This window comes from Schistocerca cancellata, chromosome 6 (assembly GCF_023864275.1).
Source record: "Schistocerca cancellata isolate TAMUIC-IGC-003103 chromosome 6, iqSchCanc2.1, whole genome shotgun sequence".
Taxonomy (NCBI): Eukaryota; Metazoa; Arthropoda; class Insecta; order Orthoptera; family Acrididae; genus Schistocerca; species Schistocerca cancellata.
This window is the reverse complement of record NC_064631.1, coordinates 505,805,903-505,821,733: the sequence shown is the minus strand read 5'-3', so window position 1 is coordinate 505,821,733 and position 15,831 is coordinate 505,805,903. Positions and strand designations below refer to the sequence as shown.

Genomic DNA, 15,831 nt, shown 5'->3' with positions numbered 1-15,831 from the left:
CACAGGATAGAGTAGCATGGAGAGCTGCATCAAACCAGTCTCAGGACTGAAGACCACAACAACAACAACAACAACAACAACAACAACAACAACAACAAACCAGCTCGTCATCATTTGACCAGCTGGGCAACAAAATTGTGCTCATTCCATGTCAGCTGCAACCTTGGAATCTTTGCCATAACTATGTTGCCACCAAGCCATCACTGGGCCATGAACGAGGGACCAGTTGTTGACTGCCCAGGCCCTGGCAGCTAACACTCCACCACCATCTCGACAAGCAGTCCACCACTGCTCTCTAGCCATCAGTTCAGAGTTAGACTCTGGACAGTACGACGACCTGTCGCAACACCTGTCACTGCTGCCGGCCGCCATGTGCTGCAGAGGGCCAAGTGCGGTGTTTGACCTGCTCTGTCATCTCAACTCCGGTATACTGACTACACCAGGTCAGTGCGCTTCCTTCCCAGCAGCATGTGTTAACCACATCTGGATGACTGTCCAAGCTGAATAAATTGATAAAGAACTGTTTATGTTCATCTGCAGCTTCCCCACAGTGTTGCACTTGTCTCCCAAGCCTTCTATGAACCGTTGGACATTGGTCCAAGGAAGACCCAGGCATACCATGACAAGAAACAACTGTCTGTTTCACTCCTGTATCTCTGCAACTACTTCTGATCTGCTACATTTTGCCACCCATCGTGGAGCTGCTTTCTTCTGTCCCTTTACATTTTGGGTGACAGAAGTGACACAGATGATCGACGGCAACAAAGGAGATCCGCAGCATTCTGAGGCAGAAGACTGCAAGAGTGATTCAGCTGGGACAGTAACATGTACGAGTAGCAGCACAGAATTTTAATTTTCACTCATGGGATCCATGTATTATGGTATCTTTGTATCCTTGTTCAGTATGTCAGGAGTAGGCTCAGTTGTAGTGCTTGGGAAAGATCTGATAATGAACCCCTATTGCCAGTAACCTGTATGCAACATAATTTACAAGGCCATTCAGCCTTGTCTCAAGTTAAATGATGTGTTTTGTTGGGTTTGCCTTCAAAAAGTTCATTCCGTAGACCAGTGATGGCTTAGACGTGGTAAATCATGGGTGCCAAGAGGATGAAGGAATAGGCCAAAATAGCAATAAGTTTTTCCTGTAAATAGGAATTTTATAAAGTAGAATTAATATTGTAAGCAGTAAAGTTTAGTTAAAAGGTTGGAGGAGCTTTTAGGTTAGATTTAGATTACTTGGAATACGTGATCCATTGGTACTTAGTGGGTTTAGTTTTGTAGGAAACATTAGCAGTTGGAATAATTAGTAAAGTGTGTAGTATGAAGTTAGTGAATGTGATTTAGTTCGCAGACATAGATAGATATAAGCTAGATGTAGCAAGTGGTAGTTCAGCACTGACTAAGTAAAGCAAGGTCTGAGAGTCGCAACGGAATCGGCTGGTTCAAATTTTCCGTCTGTGCATTGTGCAACACTGACCCAAAGCAGCAATACACTTAGGTGTACCTCACAGATATCAGATTTTATCATTAGACATCACATCATCAATTAAACTGCTCTAGGTCTGCCTGTAGACAGTGCACTTAACAGCAGTAAATCCACCAATGATGCTTGTAGGAATTCACTACAACAGGAGAATGTGATGGGAAAGTTTTATGAAGTTTTTCAAAGGTATATTATGGGCACAAGGGTAAACTAGGAAATAGTCTCTGGGGGGTGAGAGGTAGCAGTGCATAGCTGGAAAGTGCCTGTGAGCCAGGTTGTAAGACAGTGATATTGAGCAGCTCATGCAGTGTAATACACTGGTCTCAGAATGAAGGGAATCTATGAGTTTAGATACTGAGGTTCATTATGAAGTATCATGAGGAATATGATGGTGAAGTATTATTGTGTATTCTGAGAACGAAGTTCGAGAATTGTGTTCATTATAGCATTTTGCCTGGTGAGTGTGACTGAGTACACGTAGATAGTAACACTGCCAGTGACTCCGTTCTATTGTAAATAGCTTTCATTACTGGTTAGGTCATAATGATGAGGCGACAGGATAGTATGCTTAAAGATCAATGTAAATGAGTTATACAGATCAAGGAATGCGTGGTCTTCTTATGTCAACATTGGAAAGTGTTAGAAAATGTTTGTGAAAATGTGGGACTAATGTGGAATGTGATATAAGAGAATTTTCCAGGGTTTTTCTTGTTAGTTATTAGATGTATCAGTGTATGTAATAAGAGAACGTGGGAAATGGGAAAATGCGTATGTAAATATTAAGTGGGAAGACTAGCTGATAGGGTACCTTCTTGAAGCACATGCCTTTCCCATGACTTGAAATCATGTAACTGCCTGTCTCATACATCTTGCTCACCAGAGTTTTGTCAGGGCTGACTCTCCCAAGGCTATCAGTAGTTCTAATGGAATGTTGTCTACTCCCGGGGTCCTATTGACAGCTATATTTCTAGGTTTCCAAAAGGCTTTTGATTCCATTCCTGACGAGAGCTTTTAATCAGATTGCACCCTCATGAAGTATTGTCCCAGTTGTGCAACTGGATTTCTGATTTCGTGTCAGGAAGGTCACAGTTTGTAGTTGACAGGAAGACATTGAATAAAAGAAAAGTGATATCTGGCGTCCCCCAAGGAGGTGTTATAAGCACTCTGCTGTTTTTAATCTATATAAATGATATAGAAGACAGTTTGAACAGCTCTCTTAGATTGTTGGCAGATGATTCTGTCATTTACCATCTAGTTAAGTCATCAGAAGATAAAACCAATTGTAAAATGATTTAAAGAAGGTATCTGTATGGTGCGAAAAGTGACAGTTGAACTTTTAAAAAGTGTGTACTGAAACAAATCCATTAAATTTTGGTTACACGATAAATCACACATATCTAAAGTATGTCAATTCAACAAAATACCTAGCAATAACAGTTACAAACAATATTAAATGATCTCATAGGTAATGCTGTGGAGAAGGCATTTTATTGGCAAAAAAACTTGGAAGACAAAATAGATCCACTAAAGAGACTGCCTACACCACACTTGTTTTCCTCTGCTAAATTATTGCTCAGATAGGATTGACAGAGGACATCAAAAAAATTCAAAGGAGGACAGCTCATTGCAAGTTAGGGGAGGATTTCATGGATATAATACATGAGTTGGGGTGGCGGTCATTAAAACAAAGTTATTTTTTGTTGCGGCGAGATATTTTCATGAAATTTCAATCTCCAACATTCTCCTCTGACTTTGAAAATATTTTGTTGACACCCACCTACATAGTGACAATTGCTCTTTGTAATAAAGTAAGATAAATCAGAGCTTGCATGGAAAGATGTAAGTGTTCATTTTTCCCATGCGCTATTTGAGAGTGGAACGGTTGAGAAATAGAATGAAAATGGTTCAATGAACCCTCTGCCAGGCACTTAGGTATGACTTGCAAAACAGTCATGTAGACGTTGATGTAAATTTCAGTCAATTCTTGTGCATCTGTTAATGGACTGTGCATTGATTATTGGGTGTGCCAGACACCCACCTCCATCATCTATGCCAAACAAAAGTGCACCAAAAATAGACAGAGCTGGCCATCCTATCTTCTCTTTATAACTGTGTCTTGTCCCATGATAAACTTTGAATATTTAACATACTGGGTCAGGAAGACTTAGGGCACGCAGATAGCCCATGGGCATTATTGTTGCATCTGGTAGCACAGAAGCCAGATTGTGGTGAGTGTATGATGATTATACAGGGTGTTACTAAAATGTACGGCCAAACTTTCAGGAAACATTCCTCACACACAAAGAAAGAAAATATATTATGTGGACATGTGTCCGGAAACGCTTACTTTCCATGTTAGAGCTAATTTTATTACTTCTCTTCAAATCACATTAATCATGGAATGGAAACACACAGCAACAGAACGTACCAGCGTGACTTCAAACACTTTGTTACAGGAAACGTTCAAAATGTCCTCCGTTAGCGAGGATACATGCATCCACCCTCCGTCGCATGGAATCCCTGATGCACTGATGCAGCCCTGGAGAATGGCGTATTGATCACAGCCGTCCACAATATGACCACGAAGAGTCTCTACATTTGGTACCGGGGTTGCATAGACAAGAGCTTTCAAATGCCCCCATAAATGAAAGTCAAGAGGGTTGAGGTCAGGAGAGCGTGGAGGCCATGGAATTAGTCCTCCTCTACCAATCCATCAGTCACCGAATCTGTTGTTGAGAAGCGTACAAACACTTCGACTGAAATGTGCAGGAGCTCCATCGTGCATGAACCACATGTTGTGTCGTACTTGTAAAGGCACATCTTCTAGCAGCACAGGTAGAGTATCCCGTATGAAATCATGATAACATGCTCCATTGAGCGTAGGTGGAAGAACGAAACGAAAATGAGCTCTAACATGGAAATTAAGCATATCCTGACACATGTCCACATAACATCTTTTCTTTATTTGTGTGTGAGGAATGTTTCCTGAAAGTTTGGCCGTACCTTTTTGTAACACCCTGTGGAATACTAAATACTTGGACAATCCCAGACCACTACCTAGTGTGATACCTTGGATGTTAAACACATTACCTTTTCAGTTATATATTTTTTTCTCATTCTGAACCTCATTGATGGTTACAGCCAAATACAGAATTACAGCACTGACTTACATGTTGTGTGCTCTGTGCAGCAATGCACAGACCTTCCAAGAGATTATTAATGAATTGCTAAGGACCTGAATTTCTCTATAACCTTTGTTGATGTTTTGTGGACACTTACATGAATGTAGCCCTAGTGCTTTTGGTAATGTTTTAGCCCACTCTCTGGTTGCGGTTCTGCAGCAGTGCATCAGTGGAGCCTGGGAGCCCGTAGGCTTTTCATCCAAAAAACCAACAGAACAACAATATTCTTTGCTGCCATTTTATACAGTGCTCTTGGCTGTCTATGAGGGAAAAAGATACATTATCTCTGTGGGCAAAAACCACATCTTCATTATATACACTGACTGCCGATTGCTAATGTTTGACTTTAAAGTCCCAGAATAATTATCTGTCAGTACAGCTGAACTGCCGTAGTTTCAGTACCCACTTTCTGACTGAAATGCAACACATTACTAGTGCTGAAAATATTGTTGCTGATGCTGTGTCTAGAGTTGGAGCTATTTCTTAACTTCTAGATTTCAGTGCACATGACAGTGACACAGATCAACAATACAGAACTGATGGATCTACCGCAAGGAATGTTGGCTCTTTGTTTAAATCATGTGCCACTGTCGGGCACCAGTGTAGTGTGATGAAGCCACATGTCAACTGTGGCCTTACATACTCACATCTCTACACCACAGCGTATTTCAGTATTTGCATTATTAAGTTGCCAGGCATCCCTGCTGCCAGAATAATACAGATGTGATGTTATTTATGGCCTAATGTGCAGAAGCACTGAAACTCATGGACCCAGGAATGCATCCTCTGCCACAGGTGCAAAGTATCACATTATGTACAAACACAGCTTGATAACTTTTTCCTTACCAATGAAAATTTCACACATCTGCTTGTGAATCTCATTGGCTTGCTACCTATCCCTCACAATAATTGCCACTGCCTGTGATGAACATGTGCACCATATGAAGTCTTAACACTGGAAGATGTGATAGTAAAGAGTGTGGTTCATACTATTGAGTTCAGTTTAATAGTAAATTTCAGCTTCCCAGAACAGGTGAAATCAGACCAAGATTGCCTGTGGGAGGCTGAGATATTCAGTACCACAACACATTTGTATGACGTTTAACTCACAACTGTCAGCACTGTACCACAAATCTTACGTGGGACAAGAGAGCATCTTCGCCATTCAAATACGGCTGTCATCATGTACCACGTGACAGATTGTGGTATGAATACTCCCGCTAGTACAGCTCAAACTGCATATTATGCTGAAGGAGTCTGCTACTAAGCTAACATATGGCTTAACACAACAGGTGAACCACATTTGTTCTCACAGACCTGGCCATGACAAAACACAGCTTTCTGCACTGAGACCCATTGTCTAAGATTTTAAGCCACTGTACCAATATCCCTACATGTAGCAAAAGACAAATATTTCACATAATAGGGGAAAACAAAGTTGTTTTCATCATTTGTCATACGTAAGTATTGAAGATTTTGTCAAATAGCCACTCACTGCCAAATGGGCCTCAAAGCATATTCCAAACATAGCAACTCAACAAACAGCGACCCCTCATTCAGACACAGGCATCACTCTGCACCAAATGTCAAGGGAATAGGGTGCAACTGTGGTTATGTGCTGCAGGTAGCGAGTGCAGTTTTGCATGGGCCTATAGGCAGTTTCATAAACTGACAGATATCACTGTTTCATCCTGTGGATGTACAATGTGGTGGCCTCAGCATGCCACCCTGCAATGTTATGGAGCCAGCAACACTCGTGCAGGAATTTATCAACACCACCACAAGAAATTACCCACAGAGACTTACAGTGTGCACGTAGCCTTTGACCTGATCAGATGGTAGTGTAAGCAAACATGAATGGGAGAAGCTCTGTATCTTATTCTGTAAATAAATCATGACGGACACTGTAGTCGTGTTTTCTCTGCACAATTGTGTAAGTAAGATAGGCAAAATTATTAAGTTTTGGGTTGATTTATCCAAGAGATGCGGAACAAAAAGAGAGATTTGGAGAAGGAGAGAGGGAATTAAGCTTTTACACAGTTCAGTTTGCAAAGTAGTATGAAAATAAAGTATGTTAAGTTGTATAGAGCTTATCTGGAAATGAATTTTGGATAAAAGACAAAATTCTGTAAGTAAGTAAATTTAAATCTTCCTTGAGCTTCTGTGAGAGTACAGCATAAATTTTTAAGAAAGCCACAAATATTTGAAACTCATTAAAATAGCTTTGCTGGTAATGAAAGACTGTAGTTCGTTTACATGGACATAAATATGTACTTGAACTCAGGTGAGGCTGCAAAAGATTGCCTAATTACAACCTTCGTGTGTGTGTGTGTGTGTGTGTGTGTGTGTGTGTGTGTGTGTGTGTTTTGCTGCTGCTTGTTGAGTAGGGTTTTTTTTTATCTATTAGCGATATTTAGATTAGTAATAGATAATTTGATTAGGTTAAGATTGGTGGATTGTAATGCCACAAAAAAGCATCACCAAAACTGAAAAAGATAACATAAACTTTAGTTTTGTGAGTACATGGTGATGACATATTCATTGTATATCTGACACTGATGAAGTTCAACATTGAAGTTAAATATCATAATTTATTAATGTACATATTTTTATTCTTTAAGTTAATCTTTACCGATGTATTATAAGGGCATGTATAAGAGACATGGTTGAACATGTATTCACTGATGGTAACGTTTTTGAGCAATACGTAGATGTAGCTCCCATCTATTTTGTAAGATGTTATGTGTAGCACATTGCTGATGTACTAAATTTTTCTTTGCAGGACTTCTTCATTGATTTCAGTCGACATGGCCCTTGTATTCTTTCTCGATCCATTCTTCAGCTCCTGTATTTACCGCAGTGTAATAAGGTGTTTGGCAGTCTAAATTTTGTTGATGTTCTTAGAGATGCTGCAAAAAACTTTATATTTCCTCCTGCTTTGATGCCTAGGTCTACACTTTTAAACAATCAACAGGTAAATAAATCCCTAATTTTGTTCTGAGGTGATATTTTTGAGAAATGGTCTTTACTAAATAAGCAATCCTAAAATTGTGCTGTTTAAGCTGTTAATTCCTGTTATTGATAAGTGTGTGTGTGTGTGGGTGTGTGTGTGTCTTACCTTAAAGGCATCCTTGACTAACATCAAATCTCAAAAGTAACTAACTGGTATGAAACTTGAATATACATCATCATTCAGATGTAGAAACACAGTTATCAACTTTAGTTTATGTCATACGGCTTCTTAGTGTTGCGATTTCTTTTTCTGTCAGTGTGTGTCCATGTACAATGCAAATGACAAATTTAGTTATGGAAACAGTAACAGCTGTGCAGATACTGTTGATGACTTGTGTGGTGTAAGAACAGAGGAGTGAACTGCCAAATCAGTTTTATTTGTGGAAGACTAAGAGACAATAACATAATTTACTCACATTCTGAAATCTTTATCTGTACATGTAAACTGCAAGAAGTGTTTGTTTGAGTTTGTAACAAGGGAAGACAGGCAAACCAGAAATCCTTAGAGTAGCATGAAAACCTTGTTGATATTTGCATGTAAATTCTCCATATCTTCAAGAGATCTGTGAAATATAATTTTGTGTGGTTTCTCAGGTCAGTGGGTGAGAAAGTTACTAGAGATCACATTTATGAAAAAATGTGTAGAAAAAGAAGTAAGAGGAGAGAATCAAACTGTAAATTGAATTATAGGTGGCAGTAATATTTTTTTCTGTGAGAATCAGTGTCATGAGGAGGACTGAGCTTTGATCAACAAAGAATCAAATTGTTTTAGTGGGGTGGCCATTGCCCGCAACTAAAGACTTGTTGAGGTGATAAGGTTTATGATTTTAGCTATATGCGAACTGTGTGTGTTTGATATGCACACAGTTGATTGCTGGGAAAAAAGTATTTTGTGCTAAATTGCAGCGTGATTGGAAGCTGCTGCAAAAGTGTTTGTTGGGAGGGCTACCAAGAGTCATAAATCAGGGATACTTCAAGAACTGTTCTCTCCTCTCCTCTGCTCTACAGAAGGTATAGGATCTGCACTACTTGTCCACTTCACTGTGAGTGGCATGGAAATGGTAGGGATAGGTGTCCTTCGTAACCAAGTTGGAGCTCGTGTCTTCCATTGAAATTGGAAATGAGCCAGTGAGACTCACTTCACCTGTTGGGAAACCTGCTGAGTCTCGTGTTGAGGGGAAGCTAATGTGCAAGGGTAACTGGCCGCACATGCGGTGTTGCAGACTGTGGGTTTAAAAGGACAAGAGTGAGTACTAGGGTTTGTGTGATGGTTCACTTATAAGATGGCCAAAAGATACATAGCTGAAATGTCAGGTTAAGAAAAAGGCTTCTCCAATTGCGTGGCCAAAATCTAACGGATCAGTCATTGCACAGCAAAAACTTGAAGATACACAAAAAGAGTAGGGGGTTTGTTAATAGTTGACACTTCAGACATAGGTCTAATACACTGAGGTGACAAACATCATGGTATAGCAATATGCTTATTACTGATGGTGGTAGTATCATGTGCACGAGGTACAAAAGAGCTGTCATTTGTACTTGGATGATTCAAGTGAAAAGGTTTCTGATATGATTTTGGCCGCATGATGGGAATGAACAGATTTTGGACATGGAATGGTAGATGGAGCTAGATGCCTGGGGCATTCCATTTTGGAAATGATTAGGGAATTCAATATCGTGATGTCCCCAGCATCAAGATTGTGCCAATAATACTGAATTTCAAGCATTACCTCTAACCACGAATTTCAAGCATTACCTCTCACTACAGACAATGCAGTGGCCAGCGGCCTTCACTTAATGACCGTGAGCAGCAGCGTTTGGGTAGAGTTGTCAGTACTAACATACAAGCAACCTTGTGTGAAATAACTGCAGAAATCAATGTGGGACATAGGACAGTGTGGCAAAATTTGGCATTAACAGGCTACAGAAGTGGAGGACCAATGTGAGTGTCTTTGCTAACAGCACGACATTGCGTACAGCATCTCTCCTGGCCTTGTGACCGTATTGCTGGACCCTAGACAATTGAAAAAAGCCATGGTCTGGTCAAATGAACCTCAATTGCAGTTGGTGAGAGTAGATGGTAGGGTTTGAGTGTGGTGCAGACCCCACAAAGCCACAACTCAAGTTGTGAGGAAGGCACTGTGCAAGCTGGCTCTATATTGGTGTGGGCTGTGTTTAAATGGAATGGAGTGGGTGCTCTGGCTCAACTGGACCAATCATTGATTGGAAATGGTTATGTTCAGCTACTTGGAGACCATTTGCAGTCATTTGTGGATGGAATTTTTATGGATGAGACTGCATCATGTCACTGGGTCACAACTGTCCACGATTGGTTTGAAGAACATTCTGGACAATTTGAGTGCATGATTTGGCCACCCAGATCACTCAACATGAATCCCATTGAATGTCTATGGGTCTTAAATGAGAGATCAGTTTGTGCACTAAATTCTGCACCAGAAACACTTTTGTAATTATGGATAGCTACAGAGGCAGCATGGCTCAGTATTTCTGCAGTGGACTTCCAACGACTCGTTGAGTCCATGCCACATCGAGTTGCTGCACTACACTTGGAAAAAGGTAGTCTGACACAATATTAGGTGGTATCCCATGACTTCTGCCACCTCAGTATAATTTCCCCTTAGAGAAATGGTGGGAAGGGGTGGGAAGGAACAGCAGCTGCATTCTATGTGTATACCTGGACACACAATTCAAGTTGAAGAGGTGATTTTGGGCCACTGGGCAAACAGGATGCAGCTAACTGTGGATTATGGTGCACACTGGCACAAACAATGCATGTCATATAGGCCCTGAGGTCATAGTTGGATCTCACCCACCAGGTACTCTTAGAGTTGCTCACAAAATTACAATGAATCTCACAATCTGCAGCGTTGTAATTAGAACTAACCGTGGCCCCCCAGGTTCTGAGTTGAGTGGAAGTCTTGAACCGTATACTTCAAAGCTTCTGTGAAAATCGAGGTTGCCAATTTCTAGACTTGCATCATGTCGAGAACTGCAGAATCCCCATAAATGAGTCAAATTTGTACTACACATCAGAGGCTGGGTAGCTCACTGCGTGAGGATACACACATATCCATAAAACTACTCTCTGGTATCCTTGACATCTACTTGTTGTAGAATCTTAGAATATATTCTGAGATCTAATGTAATGAGGTATCTCAAACAGAATATCTTCCTCCACACCAACCAGCAGAGATTCTGAAAAATTCATTATGTGTTAGACAGCTTGTACTTTTCTCACATGGCATCCTGAAAGTTGTGGATCAAGGCAGTCAGGAAGGTGCATTATTTCTTTACTTCTGAAAGGCATTCAGCTCAATACCCCACTTACACTTAGTGTTGAAAGTATGGTTGTGTGGGGTATGAAGTGAAATTTGTTAGTGGACTGACCATTTCGTATTAGGAGGCACACAGCTCATTTTTTTGGAGACTCATCAGCAGACTCTGATGCTGAAGCAATTTTTGGCATGCCACAGAAAAATATGTTGGGACGTTTTCTATTCATGTTGTGTATTAATGCCCTTGCAGGCAATATTAAAAGTAAGCTCATACTTTTCACAGGTAATGCAGTTATTAAAGCTGCCCGGATATTCATTCATATTTTGATAAGATTTCAAAGTGATGCAAGGACTGACAATTTGCATTAAATGTTCAGCAACGTAAAACTGTGCATAAAAAAAAAAAGATTGTATCTTGGATATCAGTGAGTCCCAGTCGGAATCGGTCAACTTGTAAAAATACATGGCTGTAACAATTGAGAGGAATATGAAATAGAATGATCACTCAGCCTTAGGTAAAGCAAATGGCATATTTTGTTTCATTTATAAAGTGCTAGGGAAATGCAATCAGCCTATTGAAAGCATATGAAGTAGGGCAGCCTGAATAGTCACAGGTTTGTCTGACTGTAGGGAGAGGGTCACAGAGATGCTGGTGAGGTGGGAGGGGGGGGGGGGGGGGGGGGGACACTGAACTGGCACTCACTTGAAGATGGAAGCAAAATATCCTATGAAAACTTACATACAAAGTTTCAAGAACCAGCAGTAAGTGATGAATCAAGGCATATGCTGCACCCCCCTGTTTATGACTATCATAGGGGCCACAAAGACAAAATTAAACTAATTACAGCATTCATTGTTTTACAATATTAGTGTATAAGAACTGCATTGTTTGAGGTATTCAAGCGAGGAAAAAAATGAGCTTTATGTGGAAGAAGTTACTTTCCTTAAAATGAGAAAATTATCATTAAACTTTAAAAAAATTTTCAGTCATTTTTGGCAGTGGTACATTGGCACTTGCTATAAGCCATTATTTAACTATACAAATCAAATCCCCATTTCCTAGTTTCATATTTAACAAATATCTGAACTTTATAGGACACTGTGCATAACAAATGAAACTAACACCTTGCTCAGTGAGTATGATGGATTTGAAGATGTTCAGTAAAGTACAAGATCTGCAATGGTTGTGAGATAGGTGCAACAATAGACTCCATTAAAAGACATTGAATAATTACATGTGTAGAAATGACATTTGCTGTATCAGTCTATCGACTGAGTAACTTCCACTACTAATGAAGAATATATGATGCACTCAGATTATTTATTGTACATCTCATGGCATGAGAATGAAATAGTGTTTGAGCAGTGCAAAAATCTTAAACTGTTTCAGACCATGAATACACAAAAGAACCAGTTTGCTAACTGTCAAAAGATACCAGGGTTTCATTGCTTGAACAAACACTCTGCTTCATTTGCTAATTTTATCTCTCTCAGATAACTGTCAAAAATGTTTAAAGAGTCAGTAGATGAAATATGTGATGAGTATATCATGTGAGAAAAATTTCACAATAAAAGGTAGATATATTATTTAGTCTAATGCATTTGTTCTTAACATTCTAATTTTACCAGTTTTAGAGTGAAGTTCTAGTTCACAATGTCTAGAACTACCAGCATTTTGTGAAGAAATTTAGCACCAAACAGAAACAAAAATCTCAAGTCCTGCTTTTAAAATCAGTGTGCTACCAACTGCCTTTTCAAACATGGTTTGCGGATCTACTCAGAGCTGCATGTAGCCACTAGTTCCTCTCCATACTTCTCAAAAGTGTGGTTCATAAGGTGTGCTTGGATACTACAAATTGGAATCCTCTTTTGAACCACAGTCAAGCAAACAGTTTTAACTTCACACAAAATGTTCAACACAGCAAGTGCCTTGCTAATAAGTGTGTCTTCTCACTATCATTACATTATTGATTCAAATTTTATGTTACTGTTTTGGTTTTATGTGATATGTATGAATGGATGATAAAAATTGTGATTTCCAAGGAAAAGTAACTGTATTTGTCTTATAAAAATATTATGAAAAGGATCGTTACTACTCACTACAAAAAGACTCAGAAAATTAGCTTTCAGCCAACAAGGCATTCATTGGAGACAGAAACACACACACACACACACACACACACACACACACACACACACACACACACACACACAGACTGCAGTCTCTGGCTGCTGAAGCCACATTGAGAGCAGCAATGCATGGTTGAAGACACAGCCAGGTGGGGTAGGGGAGGGGAAGTATAGTAGGGTAGGGGTGGGTAATGGTGCCTATCTGTGACTGAGCATCTCCACTATGTGGTGAGCAGCAACTATCCTTTTCATAATATTGTTACATTCCATCCTGGATTTTCCATTGTTCAATTTTTCCGACAACTTTTTTTCATACCATAACCCAGTGCTGTTTTCCTGTGTTACTGTTTTCTACTGCATTACTATAATCAGTGTCCATCCTCCTTTCTCTTTCCTGTGTTTCTCTTGTCAACTTATGAAATGCAGTGCATGCTTCACTTATAAGTCACTCTATATCAACAGTCTGTGCTGCGCAACTGCGCTGATTGTTGGTGCAGCATCTCGTGTCCCACATTACTTCCGCTGATATCTTAGTCCAATACCTCCAAATTGATTACTCTTCCTGCGTCACTCTCAAGTATTTTTGCGTGTTATTTCCCATACCTTCCTGTGCAACACGAACTTGCATCATACCAACCGTCCCCCGTCCCCTCCCTGTTACAGTTCGCACCTACTAACTTCACCTAATCTAGTAACATCTATCATCCCCTTCTTCGCACTTAAACCACCAACAGACCTATAACTCACATTACAATCTTTTTATTCATTTTTCTTTGATCTCATTGTGCCTTCACGCCACATCCAGTTGGGTTTTGCCATTCGCTGTCGGCCTACTCCCTCAGATTTCATCATGTTTCCCCTTATTTCATTCTTTTTGTGATTTTTCCCACATGTTTTGGTGTATTTTTGCAAATTTTTTCAGACTTAATTCTGCGTTATTTAACTATTTTTGTGTGTTTTTCCCCGCATTGTTGCTTGACTCATAGAATCCCCCCCCCCCCCCCCCCCCCCCCCATTGACTGTACCATCAAATTTCCCATCTCTGGCTGCCACCCTTCCTTCAGCAATGACATCCGTCTGTTCAGATTCCTCCAATCCTTAACGCTCGCCAACATAATCCTTCAAAACCATTATCAGTCTGACCCAAACCTCCTTCCAATACCTTCACTCCATCTGTAAAATTCTCCTGCTATGCAATCCCAAATTCCTGGACCCCATAACACACACTAAAACTCTTGCTCTCCAGGAACTAGAGCAACATGCACAACGCCACCTCAAAAACACTCCACCCTATTCACGTCCTACTCCCGCCTTGAGCAACCACTGTTCACCACCTCTACAACCACCGTCAAACCTTCCCCACTTCCCCTGATATCTGACAAACCCTGCCTCACAGACCTGCTTCATTTACCTCACCCTCAAAAATTCCCTGCCATCACCATATACAGGGCTATTACAAATGATTGAAGCAATTTCATAAATTCACTGTAGCTCCATTCATTGACATATGGTCACGACACACTACAGATACGTAGAAAAACTCATGAAGTTTTGTTCGGCTGAAGCCGCACTTCAGGTTTCTGCCGCCAGAGCGCTCGAGAGCACAGTGAGACAAAATGGCGACAGGAGCCGAGAAAGCATATGTCGTGCTTGAAATGCACTCACATCAGTCAGTCATAACAGTGCAACGACACTTCAGGACGGAGTTCAACAAAGATCCACCAACTGCTAACTCCATTCGGTGATGGTATGCACAGTTAAAGCTTCTGGGTGCCTCTGTAAGAGGAAATCAACGAGTCGGCCTGCAGTGAGCGAAGAAACGGTTGAACACGTGCGGGCAAGTTTCACGCGTAGCCCGCGGAACTCGACGAATAAAGCAAGCAGGGAGCTAAACGTATCACAGCCGACGGTTTGGAAAATCTTACGGAAAAGGCTAAAGCAGAAGCCTTACCGTTTACAATTGCTACAAGCCCTGACACCCGATGACAAAGTCAAACGCTTTGAATTTTCGGCGCGGCTGCAACAGCTCATGGAAGAGGATACATTCAGTGCGAAACTTGTTTTCAGTGATGAAGCAACATTTTTTCTTAATGGTGAAGTGAACAGACACAATGTGCGAATCTGGGCGGTAGAGAATCCTCACGCATTTGTGCAGCAAATTCGCAATTCACCAAAAGTTAACGTGTTTTGTGCAAGCTCACGGTTTAAAGTTTACGGCCCCTTTTTCCTCTGCAAAAAAAACGTTACAGGACACGTGTATCTGGACATGCTGGAAAATTGACTCATGCCACAACTGGAGACCGACAGCACCGACTTCATCTGTCAACAGGATGGTGCTCCACCGCACTTCCATCATGATGTTCGGCATTTCTTAAACAGGAGAGTGGAAAACCGATGGATCGGTCGTGGTGGAGATCATGATCAGCAATTCATGTCATGGCCTCCACACTCTCCCGACTTAACCCCATGCGATTTCTTTCTGTGGGATTATGTGAAAGATACAGTGTTTAAACCTCCTCTACCAAGAAACGTGCCAGAACTGTGAGCTCACATCAACAATGCTTTTGAACTCATTGATGGGGACATGCTGCGCCGAGTGTGGGAGGAACCTGATTATCGGCTTGATGTCTCCCGAATCACTAAAGGGGCACATATCGAACATTTGTGAATGCCTAAAAAAACTTTTTGAGTTTTTGTATGTGTGTGCAAAACATTGTGAAAATATCTT

At 40.7% G+C, this 15,831-nt stretch overlaps 1 protein-coding gene across 1 annotated transcript in view; it reads left to right on the top strand.

Moving 5' to 3' along the window:
- LOC126191361 (N-alpha-acetyltransferase 35, NatC auxiliary subunit) overlaps positions 1-15,831 on the top strand; it is a 130,739-nt gene that overhangs the window by 84,795 nt on the left and 30,113 nt on the right. The window contains exon 8 of the mRNA XM_049932210.1: positions 7,448-7,639. Coding sequence (XP_049788167.1) covers positions 7,448-7,639 — 192 coding nt within the window. The remainder of the gene's footprint in view (positions 1-7,447; positions 7,640-15,831) is intronic.